Source organism: Harpia harpyja, chromosome 19, assembly GCF_026419915.1.
Source record: "Harpia harpyja isolate bHarHar1 chromosome 19, bHarHar1 primary haplotype, whole genome shotgun sequence".
Lineage (NCBI taxonomy): Eukaryota > Metazoa > Chordata > Aves > Accipitriformes > Accipitridae > Harpia > Harpia harpyja.
Window position 1 is genome coordinate 1228759 of NC_068958.1, and position 12417 is coordinate 1241175.

The window sequence follows — 12417 nt, forward strand, 5'->3', positions numbered from 1 at the left end:
AACTGAACCGCAGCAGGTTAATAAGTACCACTGCTTTGTCAAGAACTATGAAAATCCGCAAGATTTTCCTGTCAATCCGCAGAAAGTCAACTGCACAACAGCAGTTTTTACCCTAATGTACAAGAAAAAGAGATCTGCAGCTTCCCCGTCTTTACAATCCTCCATAAAAATTAAACTAATTTGACTGCTAGTGATTGCTACTGAAATACACCTCTATGAAGAGGAATGCCTCATTCACTCCCATTTGCCAGTTTTGAAAAATGAATTATGCTGAAGTCACACAAGTATAGCAAGCAACAGTGCAAACAACTTTTGTCTCCACCTTAAGTTTCTGGCAGACATTTGAGAACACTAGAGATGCAAAGCAGGTAGTTTAATACACACAGCACTCCAGCAAGCTTCAGACCGGCTCTAAAGAAAACTTGCAGCATAGTAAAGAAAACCCAAAAAACCTAGTCGAGCAAGATGCACACGTTATTACTCTTCAGATACTGGTATTATTAACACAGCCAGTCTTGAAAGAAGAAACTGTTGTACTACTAACACACCTACATGACACGCACTGCTCCCCTCCAAAAAACTCTTCCCTTTATAATCAGTATGAAAAGACAACAGTTGCATTCTCTGACCTTCCCAGGCTGCACAACATTCACTCCACGCCAGCATTCAGGACAAGAGCTTTAGAGGCAATTAGCCACAGTTACGTATTTGGTAACACACCACAGAAGGCAGCATTAGAGCAGAGCGAGCAGCGGCAGCTTCAGCTGGTACTAATTCCAGAAAGTTGTTTGTCAGATTACCTTATCAGTTTCTCATAAACAAAAAGGTGCCCATAATTACCAATTACCTGCTTTATGACTACCACGCACCATACCTGAAATAATCGATGTCTGTACGCAGCTGTATAAAGGAGATAGTTTAGGAAATTTAGATACCCAACAGTCTGCTGTGGCTGAAGAAACAACAGATATTAAATAGTTCCTGCTATGTGCAAATTATTTTTCAATCCTGGCAATTTTATTTTGATATGAAAACATTTCAATTTTTTGTCAGTTATTTCAAGACTACTTAGTAACCTACTAAAAGCTGTGACACAGTAAGAGAAGCTTAGCACAACAATTCAAACAATTTCACTTCATGGTGCTCCACCATACCAACAACAAAGATTGCATGACCTGACAGCATCTAAGATGTTTTGCCCTGCTATCAGCATGACATAAGTTTGGCTCAGAACCCAAGACAATCTATGCCTTTGATGAACGCAGGACACAGATTGCTTCCTACGTTTAAAAGTCCTGGAAAACACTACATTTAATCCTTAGGTACTGAACTCCACCTTACAACGTATGTGGGTTTGTACCGTGGCACACAGGAACAGGCGACATCTCTGTTGAGTATTTCTGCAGTTCAGTTGACAGAAAAGAGATTAAGTAAAATAGTAAATACTGCTAGTACGCCAGATTCTTCTTTCTCCTCCAGTGTTTCCTGCTCAGGGTTATTTGCTCCTCCTGAGTCTTGCTATGCAAGACCTGACTTCCAAAGCAAGTTTGGGCAGATCTAACACACACAGGGCAGGGCAGGGCAAGGCAAAATTGAAATCACTCCATCTTACTGAAAAATAATTCCTAAGCAAGCTTGAATAGCTTCCATGCTAATTCACACCAGATGAAGTACCTCTTTCTTCATTAATATTTATAGTAATAACTAACAAGCCTTAATTCTTTATATAAGCTAACAGCCTATCTCCCAAAGTTGAGCTAAAAAAAGTCCATTTTTCAGTAGGATAGTTCACCATGACCTAGGACTTATCTGCTGAACTCTCACATTACAGTACCCACCATCTCAAAACACGTGTACAACATGCAAAATGCATTTCAATTTGCTACAGTTCAACTATCTAATCAATATTAATAAGAAACTCATACCTCAAGTTTGTTTCTGCCCAGTGGCTGCTCTGCAGCTAGCACTGAACATACTGTCTATCCAGCAAGATTTATGTGCAAGGTGTACCTCATTTCTCATGCCCCTTAACAGAACTTATCAGTAATGCACAGGATCGGTTGGCTACTAAATTATCTACTACGATATTACGGCGTTGCATAAAATCAACAAAAGCATATAACTGTGCCAAAATCTACTCCAGTTGCTTGTAACGCTAGAAAGAGGAGTCCCCCTTACATAAGGAGCCATACTAATAAACTGTTAGTCAGAAGTGCAGAACTCGAAGCTGCTCAAACTGACAAAAACAACCAGCTCCCAGCCCCTTCTCTTGAGAGTAGCTCCCTTCCTCATCGTGCAACAGCCCATCCGCGGTCCACCATGAAGGGTAACTGCTACTAAGGACAGAGTATATCCTCCAGGACCTGACAAATCTCACACTGAAACCCTCATGTGGAGTATCTTAAATATTCTGGAACCCTCCAAGGCAGCAGCAGTTTAGAAGTCCATTTCCTAAAACCACCATCCTGCTGCTTTTACAGAAGCACAGTATTTCAGGTTTCATGTACTGCCTATGCCAATCCTCCCTCCATCATCTTCAAACTGCAGCTTCTACTCGTGAGTTGACTGCATCGTCCACAAAAATAGCATTCTACCTATCAGTAAGTGTAGTGTCACATGCTCGATTTGAGCACTTCATCGTAACGGACGGCTCTGTTCCTTCAGAGCATGGTATCATGACTTTGCAAGAAAAAAGACCGATACTCGCTTCATCACGTTCTTCAACATTAAGGGTCTATCGGTAACAAAAAAGGGAAGTCACGGTACGCGTCAAGTTACAAGTTTTAAACCTGCGTAACAGAAAGCCACAAAGGAGAGACGCCAGCGACGTTCTCGCCGAGCCGCTTCGACAGCGACTCGTTGCCCAATCCCACAGTGGCCGAGAGCAGCGAGGGCCCCAGCCGCCAAGTGCTTCAATTTTTCAAATACCTCCGCAAACCTCAAGAACTACCGGTTCTCAGACACACTAACATGGCAGGTAGGACTGGCTCCGGCCGGAGGCGGCTGACAGAGTAGGGGAAAAAAAAAAAAAAGGCACAGATAAACACTCGAGGAAATCTCAGGGCCAGCTTCGCTCCGTGGCCCCCCCCTCGCCGCTCCCACGGCGCCAGCCTTCCCCCCCCCGGCCCCCGCCGCAGACCCCGCACGTGGCTCTGGACAAACCTCCCTCCCCGGCGCTAAATCTCAACACCCACACACCCCACCGACCCCCGCGGCTCGGTCCCCACGGAGCGCTGCCCCCGCCTTCCCCGCTCCCTTCCCCTGAAAAAAAAAACAAAAACCGAAGAAGGTTTTGTCAGGCCCCGGGGCCGGCGGGCGGGCTGCGGGGCGGCCTGGCCTCGCCTTCCTCGGCCCTCCTCCTCCTCAGAGCAACGCGGGGCGAGGGAGAAGCCAAGCGGTACGGCGGAGGAGAAGAAAGAGAGGAAGGGGGGGGTTAGGAGCGCACCCCTTACCCGGCCAGCGCCCCGGCTCCGGCTCCGCCGCCGCCCGGCTCCCGCTGCGGCCCCGAGCCAGGCGCGGCGCGGCACTGCGCAGGCGGCGGGCGGTAACGGCGACCGCGCTCCTGGGACTTGTAGTCCCTTGGCCGGGGGGAGCGGGGGGGGCCGACGGCGGAGCGGAGCTCCGCCGTCGGCCCCCCCCGCTCCCCCCGGCCCATGCCTCCCCCGCAGGGGATGAAGCACCCTCCCCCCCAAAAAACCCAGCGCCGAGCTCCTTTCCTTCCCATTCCACACCCCCCACCCCTATTTTTTTATCTTTAAATACCACCTTCCTTTATTTAGCTCACCCCCGTTCTGCTCGTTTATTGCAGCCCGCCTATTCTGGGAGGAAGGCGAGTGGCGGCTCGAAGGATTTGGAGGGAAGAGCGACGCTGAGGGGGTCTTCGGTGCGGGCTCGGTTGGGTTGGGGCTGGGGGGGGGAGCTGGGTGTTGCGCAAGGTCTTCGTGTTGCGGTGTAAAATCAATCCCCGTTGCAGAGGCAGTTTACCTATAGGACATCTCTATATGGTGCGTTTCGTCTCCAGGTGCTTTACCGACAAGTATGATCCGTAAGTGTCGGCCATTACAGCGGCTCAAAGAGCACGGCAAAAGTTGTTGACAGGCGGGTATGCCAAGCGTGGAAGCGCTGCTCCGTGTGGAGCAATCCAGCCTAGATAATACCAATTGCTTCGTCATAAATAGCAACGTAGGTAGCTTCAGCCTAAGATGTGATTAATGCAACAGTCGCAGAATGATTTTCACTTTGCCCTTCTTTTCAAGATTCTCAGAAAACGTACAGCTCTTGCTGACACGTGACAGGGCCTGGTACAACCGTACAAGAAAACAAGAGGCTCAGACTGACAGAAAAACATGGTAAGGTCACAGTGCGATTGATTGGCAGGGACAGGGATAGAGACCAAAACCGCAACTCCCAACGCATGCGACTGCTCCTCATAACACACAAGTCAAATACTATGCCCAGCAGAAGTACTAGGGAAAACTAAATAGCACAGCATAATTTATTACATGAAAAGTTGTCCCAACGGAGGATTTAAGAAGCCTGTTCTCTGAGGGGGAAGAAAAGATAGTTGGAGACATGCAAGTACCATCTGCAGTCCAGGCCGGTACTGCACAGCTCCCTCGTTGAGGGATGCCCCATCACCCTGTACAACATCAGCAATCGGCCGTGGCTCCAAATGACACCCAGCGCTGCAAACCCACCAGGACTGACGAGTTCCCAGGCTCTCTGTGAAGAAGAGCACAGCATCCAGGCTCGATGGTGATTTCAGGGGTCAAGGGACGCCTCCTGAGCCACCACAGCTGCTTGCTTTTTATGCCCAAGTTACCTGCAAAGCTCTGCCCAACAGGCAACTCAAAACAAAAGCCAAACATTTACACTTTGTATCTCTCGCTCTCCGAAATATTGTCTATGTGCCTTTTTCTTAAATGACACAGTTACTGCCCTGAATTCTCTTCTCCAAGAAAAGACAATGTCTTATGTAACTGAACTCTTAATATCCAAATAACATTTTAGAAACAACTATGGCAAACTTAAATACAACAAAAAAATGTTCATCAAGCCCAAACACACAAGGCACCAGCAAACTGCTAATGTACCTACTGGTACCATACAGCCAGCTGTCACGCTGTATTGCCAACTGTAGCACAGAATACCGGCTGTATTTACCACATCACTCTCCCTAAGAGAACTGAGGAAAATGAGCCCTGGGCCTAGAATTATGAAGCTGTGCACCCCCCCCCCCCCGCCTCATCTGCACGAGGTTTCCTAGGAAGAAATAAAATGCTTATGTTATTTACAGTTTTCAGGACACACAGCTACACTAGGAAATAATTCTTTTCCAAGGACTAAGCTCAATAATTTGCATCAGATACCTCAGGATTTTTAAAAGGAGAAAATCAAATCAATGTGAATGTAATACAGATATAATTCAATTAAAAAATGAGACCCACTAAGAGATATAAAAGATGCAAGATATACTTCAAAACAGAAGGAACAGTATCAAGATCAAAATGGCATTTCCAGATGTGTGTTGACAAACAACAAAGTCTTTTGACAACATCTCATTTCGTCATCATAAGAAATCCAGGCAGCTGGGCCAGGCCCTGCTGGCACAAGAGGCAGCTTTTATTTAAAAGCCATTTACACTCGCAGAATGCTGCCTGAGCACAGCAGCGTCTCTCTCTTTGTAACCGCTTTTTTTATACTACAATTACCTGAAGTTATTTTTGTTAGGTTTCAGATCTGGTATCATCCAAAGGTGAATGAACAACTTTTAATTTCTCATTTTATGTCACTCTTCAATCACTCAAAACTTTCATTTTTGATTTGGGGTTTTGTAGTTGTAACTTTCGCTTTAAAATGTGCTTTTAAATGAAAGCAGGTAGGTAACATAGGCGCGCATGATCCGCAGACGTGTAAGGCAATGGATGGCGGAGATGCAGCCAGGCCTGTTACCTACGTAACGCAGCGGCCATCTGGGTGGATCTACGCTCCTAAGGACGGTGCCTTCACCTTCCTAAGGAGCATCCCGTCCCAAGAAGCTGTTGGAGAGACAGCCTTGATACAGAAGCCAAGGGGCTGATGTAACACTGCGTCCCGAATTACATCTGAGCGAGGACATGGTGACTCACTGTCGAGACATCACGGTTCAGAAGGTAGCAAGTGCCTTCCTTCAGAGGCCTGCTGGCCCTCCGGTCAGGGCCGGTGCGAAACACGGCGTGCCTGCCCAGGGACAGGCCCCGGCTGGCGTCCGCACCCTGAGGCGCATGTGGAGAAACCCGCGTCTCCTCAGGGCTGGCCGCCCACGTTATCACCTTATCCCCAGCGCTTCCGCGGCTGCTCAGGGACGGGGGCTAACGGGTGTCTGTCCGTGGGCTCAGGGGGTCCCGCCGGGCCCGGCCCTACCCGGCTGCCGGGGGATGTGTCCACCCAGCCGGGGCCGGTGCCGGTGCCAGGCCGCGGAGCCCCTGCCTCACCGTACCTCCCTCGCGGGGTGCCGGCAGCCCTGCTAGGGCCGCTGCGGGGCGGGAGGCGTCGCAGGTGCGCGGGCCGCCAGGGCCGACCCCCCGCCATGGCGGGCTCCTGCCCGCCCGGGGTCGGTAACCATGGAAACTTCCAGAACGTCCCCCCCCCCACCTTCGTCCCCTGCCCCCGGCCCCGCCATGACGGCCGCCCTCAGCCAATGGGCTCCCTCCGCTTGGCTCACGCTTCTCTGTTGATAGGTCCGCGACGCCGGCGGGGTGATCCAATGGGGTGGCGGGAGGGGGGCGCGCCAGGCATGTCAGAGGGACCGCCCGATTCTCGCCAATCAAGGAAGGCCAGCTTAGAAGCAGCCGACCAATGGGAAAGCTCCAGCGAGGGCGCCGCAGCCAATGGCGAGCCTCCACGAAGGAGTAACGGAAGGTATATAAGGGCGGGCGGCGCGGCCTGGGCATTCAGCGGCGGTTGGGGGCGCGGCGGTTGCGTAGGTGACGGTAAGGCCGGTGGTGCGGGGCCGGGACTGGGACTGGGACTGGGCCTGGGTCGCGGGCGGGGGGAGGAGGAGGAAGAAGAGGAACTGGGCCGGGGGGATGGGGCGAGCGGCGCTGTCGGCGGCCGCCGCGCACGTGGCGCCTCCATTTTGTGACCGGCGGCTTCTCGGTAGGGTGGCGCGGGTGAGCGGTCGGCATGAAGCACCTCCTGTGGGCGCTGCTGCTGCTGCTGGGCGCGGCGCGGGCGGAGGAAGAGGAGAAGAAGGAGGACGTGGGCACGGTGGTGGGCATCGACCTCGGTACCACCTACTCCTGGTGAGTGGGGAACGGCCCCTGGGGTGGGGGGGAGGACGAAGCGGCTAGACCCCCGCCGTGGGTGCGGCTGGGCCTGCGGGCCCACGGGGAGTCCTGGGCCCGGGGGGTGTGGAGGGAAGCGGGCTGTGGGGTCCGGGAAGGGAGGAGCGGAAGGGGGGGGGGGGGTGCAGGCCCCAGCAACGCCTGACTGTTCCGCTACCCGCCCCCCCCCTCCCCCCAGCGTGGGCGTTTTCAAGAATGGCCGCGTGGAAATCATCGCCAATGACCAGGGGAACCGCATCACGCCGTCCTACGTGGCGTTCACGCCTGAGGGGGAGCGCTTGATCGGGGACGCTGCCAAGAACCAGCTTACATCCAACCCTGAGAACACCGTGTTTGATGCCAAGCGGCTCATCGGCCGCACCTGGAATGACCCTTCTGTGCAGCAGGACATCAAGTACCTGCCGTTCAAGGTGAGTCCCAAATGTGGAGGGGGGGATGGTGGGAGGGGGACCTATGAGTCAGGTCAGAAGAGGCTGCTGAATCAGGGTGCCCTTTCGAGCAACCTTGCAGTGCCCTAGCCCTCCTGAGAGGGTTAGGGTGCAGTGATGTGGCTGTGGCATATAGACAACAGTTCCTTGTGTTAGCTAGCATTCAAATTACGTCTTGTTATATAGCGGCTTTGTTTAATCTTCAGAGAGAGAGAAACACTTGGACCAGTGGGACTAATTCTATGAATTGTTGAATAGGACAGCATATGTTGTTCTTTTCAGGTTGTTGAAAAGAAAGCCAAGCCCCATATTCAAGTCGACGTGGGAGGTGGACAGACAAAAACATTTGCTCCTGAAGAAATTTCTGCTATGGTCCTGACAAAGATGAAGGAAACTGCTGAGGCTTACTTGGGGAAGAAAGTAAGTTCATGAGTGCTGCTAAGAAGAATCCAAAGCAGCAGCTTTATAAAACTGAAGATGGGTGGGCTGAATCTGTGGGCTAACCTCTGTTCAGTGCTGCTGGCAGCCCAGTTGAATGGGCTCAGTTGATGGTGGGTTTTTACTTCTCTTTAAAGAACAATGGGGTACTTGTTACCAGCATTGCTCTGGCTATTTAGATGCTACCTGCTTTTCTTTCATTTTTATAACAAAATTGTATCTCTGTCTCCTTATTCAGGTTACCCATGCTGTTGTTACTGTGCCAGCCTACTTCAATGATGCTCAGCGTCAGGCTACGAAAGATGCTGGTACTATTGCTGGGTTGAATGTGATGCGAATCATCAATGAGCCGTAAGTAGCCTAACCTATCCTGCCTGCTGGGGAGCTGGGGGCTGGTGGTCCCAGTGTTCTGAATGGGCTGTTCCCTATACAGAACAGCTGCTGCCATTGCTTATGGATTGGACAAGAGAGAGGGCGAGAAGAACATCCTCGTGTTTGACTTGGGTGGTGGAACTTTTGATGTCTCCCTCCTCACAATTGACAATGGAGTCTTTGAAGTTGTGGCTACTAATGGTGACACTCACCTGGGTGGAGAAGACTTTGACCAACGTGTTATGGAACACTTTATCAAACTCTACAAGAAGAAAACTGGAAAAGATGTCAGGAAGGATAACAGAGCTGTGCAGAAGTTAAGACGGGAAGTGGAGAAAGCAAAGCGAGCCTTGTCATCTCAGCACCAGGCTAGAATTGAAATAGAATCCTTCTTTGAAGGAGAGGATTTCTCAGAGACACTTACTCGAGCCAAGTTTGAGGAGCTGAACATGGTAAGTTTAGAAAGGTAAAGTTACAGTGCCTCAGCTCTAGATCGGAGACTTGTGAATGTGCAGTATTTCATGCTGTGACGCTGCACTTTGGGGTATAAATAACTTCCTGCTTGCAGTAAAAAGCAGGCAGCTGCTCCTTGCTGGGGTAGCTGGGGCTGTGTTTGTGTTAATGACAGCTGAGGTGTCATCAAGGCTGGTTATAAGCCAGTTGATGTTCCTCCTCCTCCTCTATAGCAGTTGTCCTTTGTACCCCAAGGCTGCATAATTCAGAGGCTAGCCATGTGGGAATACAGTCTTACAGCCCTGGGCTTTTTTTGCCTTCCTAGGACCTGTTCCGTTCCACTATGAAACCTGTTCAGAAAGTTCTGGAAGATTCTGACCTAAAGAAGTCTGACATTGATGAGATTGTTCTTGTTGGTGGCTCTACTCGCATCCCCAAAATACAGCAACTAGTTAAAGAGTTCTTCAATGGGAAAGAGCCATCTCGTGGCATTAATCCAGATGAGGCTGTAGCCTATGGTGCGGCTGTCCAGGCTGGTGTTCTCTCTGGGGACCAAGATACAGGTAATGACACCTTCACTGTCACTTCAAGAGAGCACTGACTCCGAGTAGTGGGTATTAGTTACTAACAAATGTAGTAGAACTTCTTTTCTGGTCCTTAAGAAGTTCTCTGCCTCTGAGACCTCAGCATCCTGTTTCTAGTGATGAGATGCTGTGTTTCTTTCAGGTTGAAGTCATGTCAGTCTTACCCTTGATCTGTTACAGGTGACTTGGTACTGCTTGATGTCTGTCCTCTGACGCTTGGCATTGAGACTGTTGGAGGTGTAATGACTAAACTGATCCCAAGAAATACTGTTGTTCCCACAAAGAAGTCTCAGATCTTCTCCACGGCTTCTGACAATCAGCCAACTGTGACAATCAAGGTCTATGAAGGTAAGGTGTCACCTGTGGTGGAACATGTTTACAGCTGGAATCTATCTATAGGACTTCAATACTTGCTACTGTCTTATCACAAAGGCTGTAGATATTTCTAGATGGTTATGGACATCTCCTTATAAGGGAGACCTTGGTAATGGTGGTCGCTTTCTGAAGCTGCTTTGATCAGGCTTCTTTGACCTGCATCAAAAGCTGTTACTAGACTTTTTTTCAAATGTGTCTTTTTCCATGGTTGCATTCTGAAGAGCTCTTTGGAGTAAGAGGTGATAACTGTTGGAAGTGGCTAGGCAGATGCCTGGTTGGAATTAAAACCTTCCCTTTAGAAAGTGTGCAGCTTGTGGTTTCACTATGTACAAGCCACAGCTAGGAAAGAAAGAAACTGTATTCTAATTGTGTCTTCTAGGTGAGCGTCCCCTCACCAAGGATAATCATCTTCTGGGAACGTTTGATCTCACTGGAATTCCTCCTGCCCCTCGTGGTGTCCCCCAGATTGAAGTCACCTTTGAAATAGATGTGAACGGAATCCTCCGTGTCACAGCTGAAGACAAGGGCACTGGGAACAAAAACAAGATCACGATTACAAACGATCAGAATCGGTTGACACCAGAAGAGATTGAGAGGATGGTTAATGATGCTGAGAAGTTTGCAGAGGAAGACAAGAAGCTTAAGGAACGCATTGATGCCCGGAATGAGCTGGAAAGCTATGCCTATTCTCTGAAGAATCAGATTGGAGACAAAGAGAAGCTGGGTGGTAAGCTGTCATCTGAAGACAAAGAAACAATAGAGAAAGCAGTTGAGGAAAAGATTGAGTGGCTCGAAAGCCATCAAGATGCAGACATTGAAGACTTCAAAGCAAAAAAGAAGGAGCTGGAGGAAGTTGTTCAGCCAATTGTTAGCAAGCTCTATGGAAGTGCGGGTCCTCCCCCTGGTGAAGAGGAAGCAGCAGAGAAGGATGAGTTGTAGATACTGGCATTGCCGAATGTTGTGTGTATATATTGGACTCAGGAACACTTGTTTAAAATATTGAACTCTTAATTTGGAATGTAACTTTGAATCTTCACTCGTGAGTGGAGCTGGAAATGCTAGCCCGAAGTGGCTGTATACTGCTTTTCGTTAGCAGTTGCTCAATGTCTGGGGAGGGAAGGGTAGTGGGGGGGAGTGTAAATGTGAAATGGGTTTAGAAGTATTGGCCGTGGAAGCATCCTATTTAACAACTTGGTCATGTGAATTTGGTGTAGAACTTTTCTACCTGAAGTGACCACAATAAATTTGCTATTTACACTGGACTTTGTTCTAGTTTTGTTTTCCTTTACCTAGTTACAGCAGCCGGCTTTAACCAGATGTGGATTATGCCTAAACAGTTGGATTCGGATTGACCAGGGGTATGGTACCCCTTCACGGTAAGCCTTTCACAGGATGGTGTGAACTGTAACAGCCCTATGCTTCCTGCAGTCTGGCTGCCCTACAGCTTCTCCTGTGGAAGAGAGCCCCAAGGGTACTTGGTGTGGAGAAAGCTGGAAAAGACAAGAGGCTTGGAAGCTGTAACAATGCTGATGTGTCTGGCTTGGGGCCGGCGGGAGGTCTCCTCGGGGAACTTGACCTCAGCCTGTTCAGTGCTGACAGATGGCTGTACTCCTCTCCTCTTCGGGGCTGGGGAACAGGTGCTGCAAACGGCTTGCAGTTTGGCATCTCTTGCCTGTGGTTGAATGGGGACCCCTGACAAGCCTACACCCTGATACTGAAGTGTGCTGGTGTATTTGGAACTGTAGTGTAAAGTTCATGATGTAACAATAGATCCTAATAAGGAAGGGGGGTAGTCAACCTAAGTAACTGCTAAAGGGGAGGGGTCTCTGTGCTTGTGCAGCTTCACTAGAGCCTGGAGAGGCAGTACGTTCTCAGTCAGAGCTGTAGTGGAGCTATGTGCCTGCATCAGTGATGATGCAAACCATGGAAGGGAGGAGAGACTAGCTTAACTACAACTGATTTCCTCCCTACAACTGCTTTCCTCCTGTTTTTAGGAGCTTTATTGGGGTCTTGCGTAAGACAATGGACCAGTTTTCTGAAGACTGAAAACTAGTCTGCATATAATAAATGCTCTTGGATAAGAAGGCTGAGTTCCAATTAAGCTTCTCTTTTTAAACTGTGATCTCTACCCTATCCATGGGATTAGATAAGAAATTGAACCAAGTATAGAAAGAGCTTTTGTGGTGCCTGCTCTTAATACCTCCTTAAAAGCACTGGGTGCTTCACATGTCCCCCCACACCAGGGAAAAACTTTCTGGTTTTCATTTATTCATGTTGAAAATGGTGAAAGCTAAAACTCAGATCATCCCCCCCAAAACTCTGTTTCCAGGTAGTGCTGTGGCTTTGCAGGTAGAAGTGTTTCTGTAGACAAGAGCATGTGAGCTGCTTCTAGTGCAAAGCTGTCCAGACCCAGCAGAAACCATGCCAGGCTCTCACGTTCCA

At 49.5% G+C, this 12417-nt stretch overlaps 2 protein-coding genes across 3 annotated transcripts in view; one reads left to right on the plus strand and one right to left on the minus strand.

Moving 5' to 3' along the window:
- GAPVD1 (GTPase activating protein and VPS9 domains 1) overlaps positions 1-3561 on the minus strand; it is a 32333-nt gene extending 28772 nt beyond the window's left edge. Inside the window, exon 1 of the mRNA XM_052815891.1 lies at positions 3453-3561. The gene's annotated coding sequence lies outside the window, so the exon portion shown is untranslated. The remainder of the gene's footprint in view (positions 1-3452) is intronic.
- Positions 1-11237, plus strand: part of HSPA5 (heat shock protein family A (Hsp70) member 5) — a 101047-nt gene extending 89810 nt beyond the window's left edge. Inside the window, exons 1-9 of one of the 2 annotated variants that reach the window (XM_052815900.1) lie at positions 6909-6971; positions 7142-7283; positions 7504-7735; positions 8036-8173; positions 8430-8542; positions 8625-9015; positions 9342-9579; positions 9781-9948; positions 10355-11237. In XM_052815900.1, the coding sequence (XP_052671860.1) occupies positions 7165-7283; positions 7504-7735; positions 8036-8173; positions 8430-8542; positions 8625-9015; positions 9342-9579; positions 9781-9948; positions 10355-10914 (1959 nt within the window). In that variant the 5' untranslated portion in view covers positions 6909-6971; positions 7142-7164 and the 3' untranslated portion in view covers positions 10915-11237. Of the gene's footprint in view, positions 1-6908; positions 6972-7141; positions 7284-7503; positions 7736-8035; positions 8174-8429; positions 8543-8624; positions 9016-9341; positions 9580-9780; positions 9949-10354 lie in introns of those variants that run through there. The other variant, XM_052815901.1, reaches the window with a different exon arrangement.
- The last annotated feature ends 1180 nt before the right edge of the window (positions 11238-12417 follow it).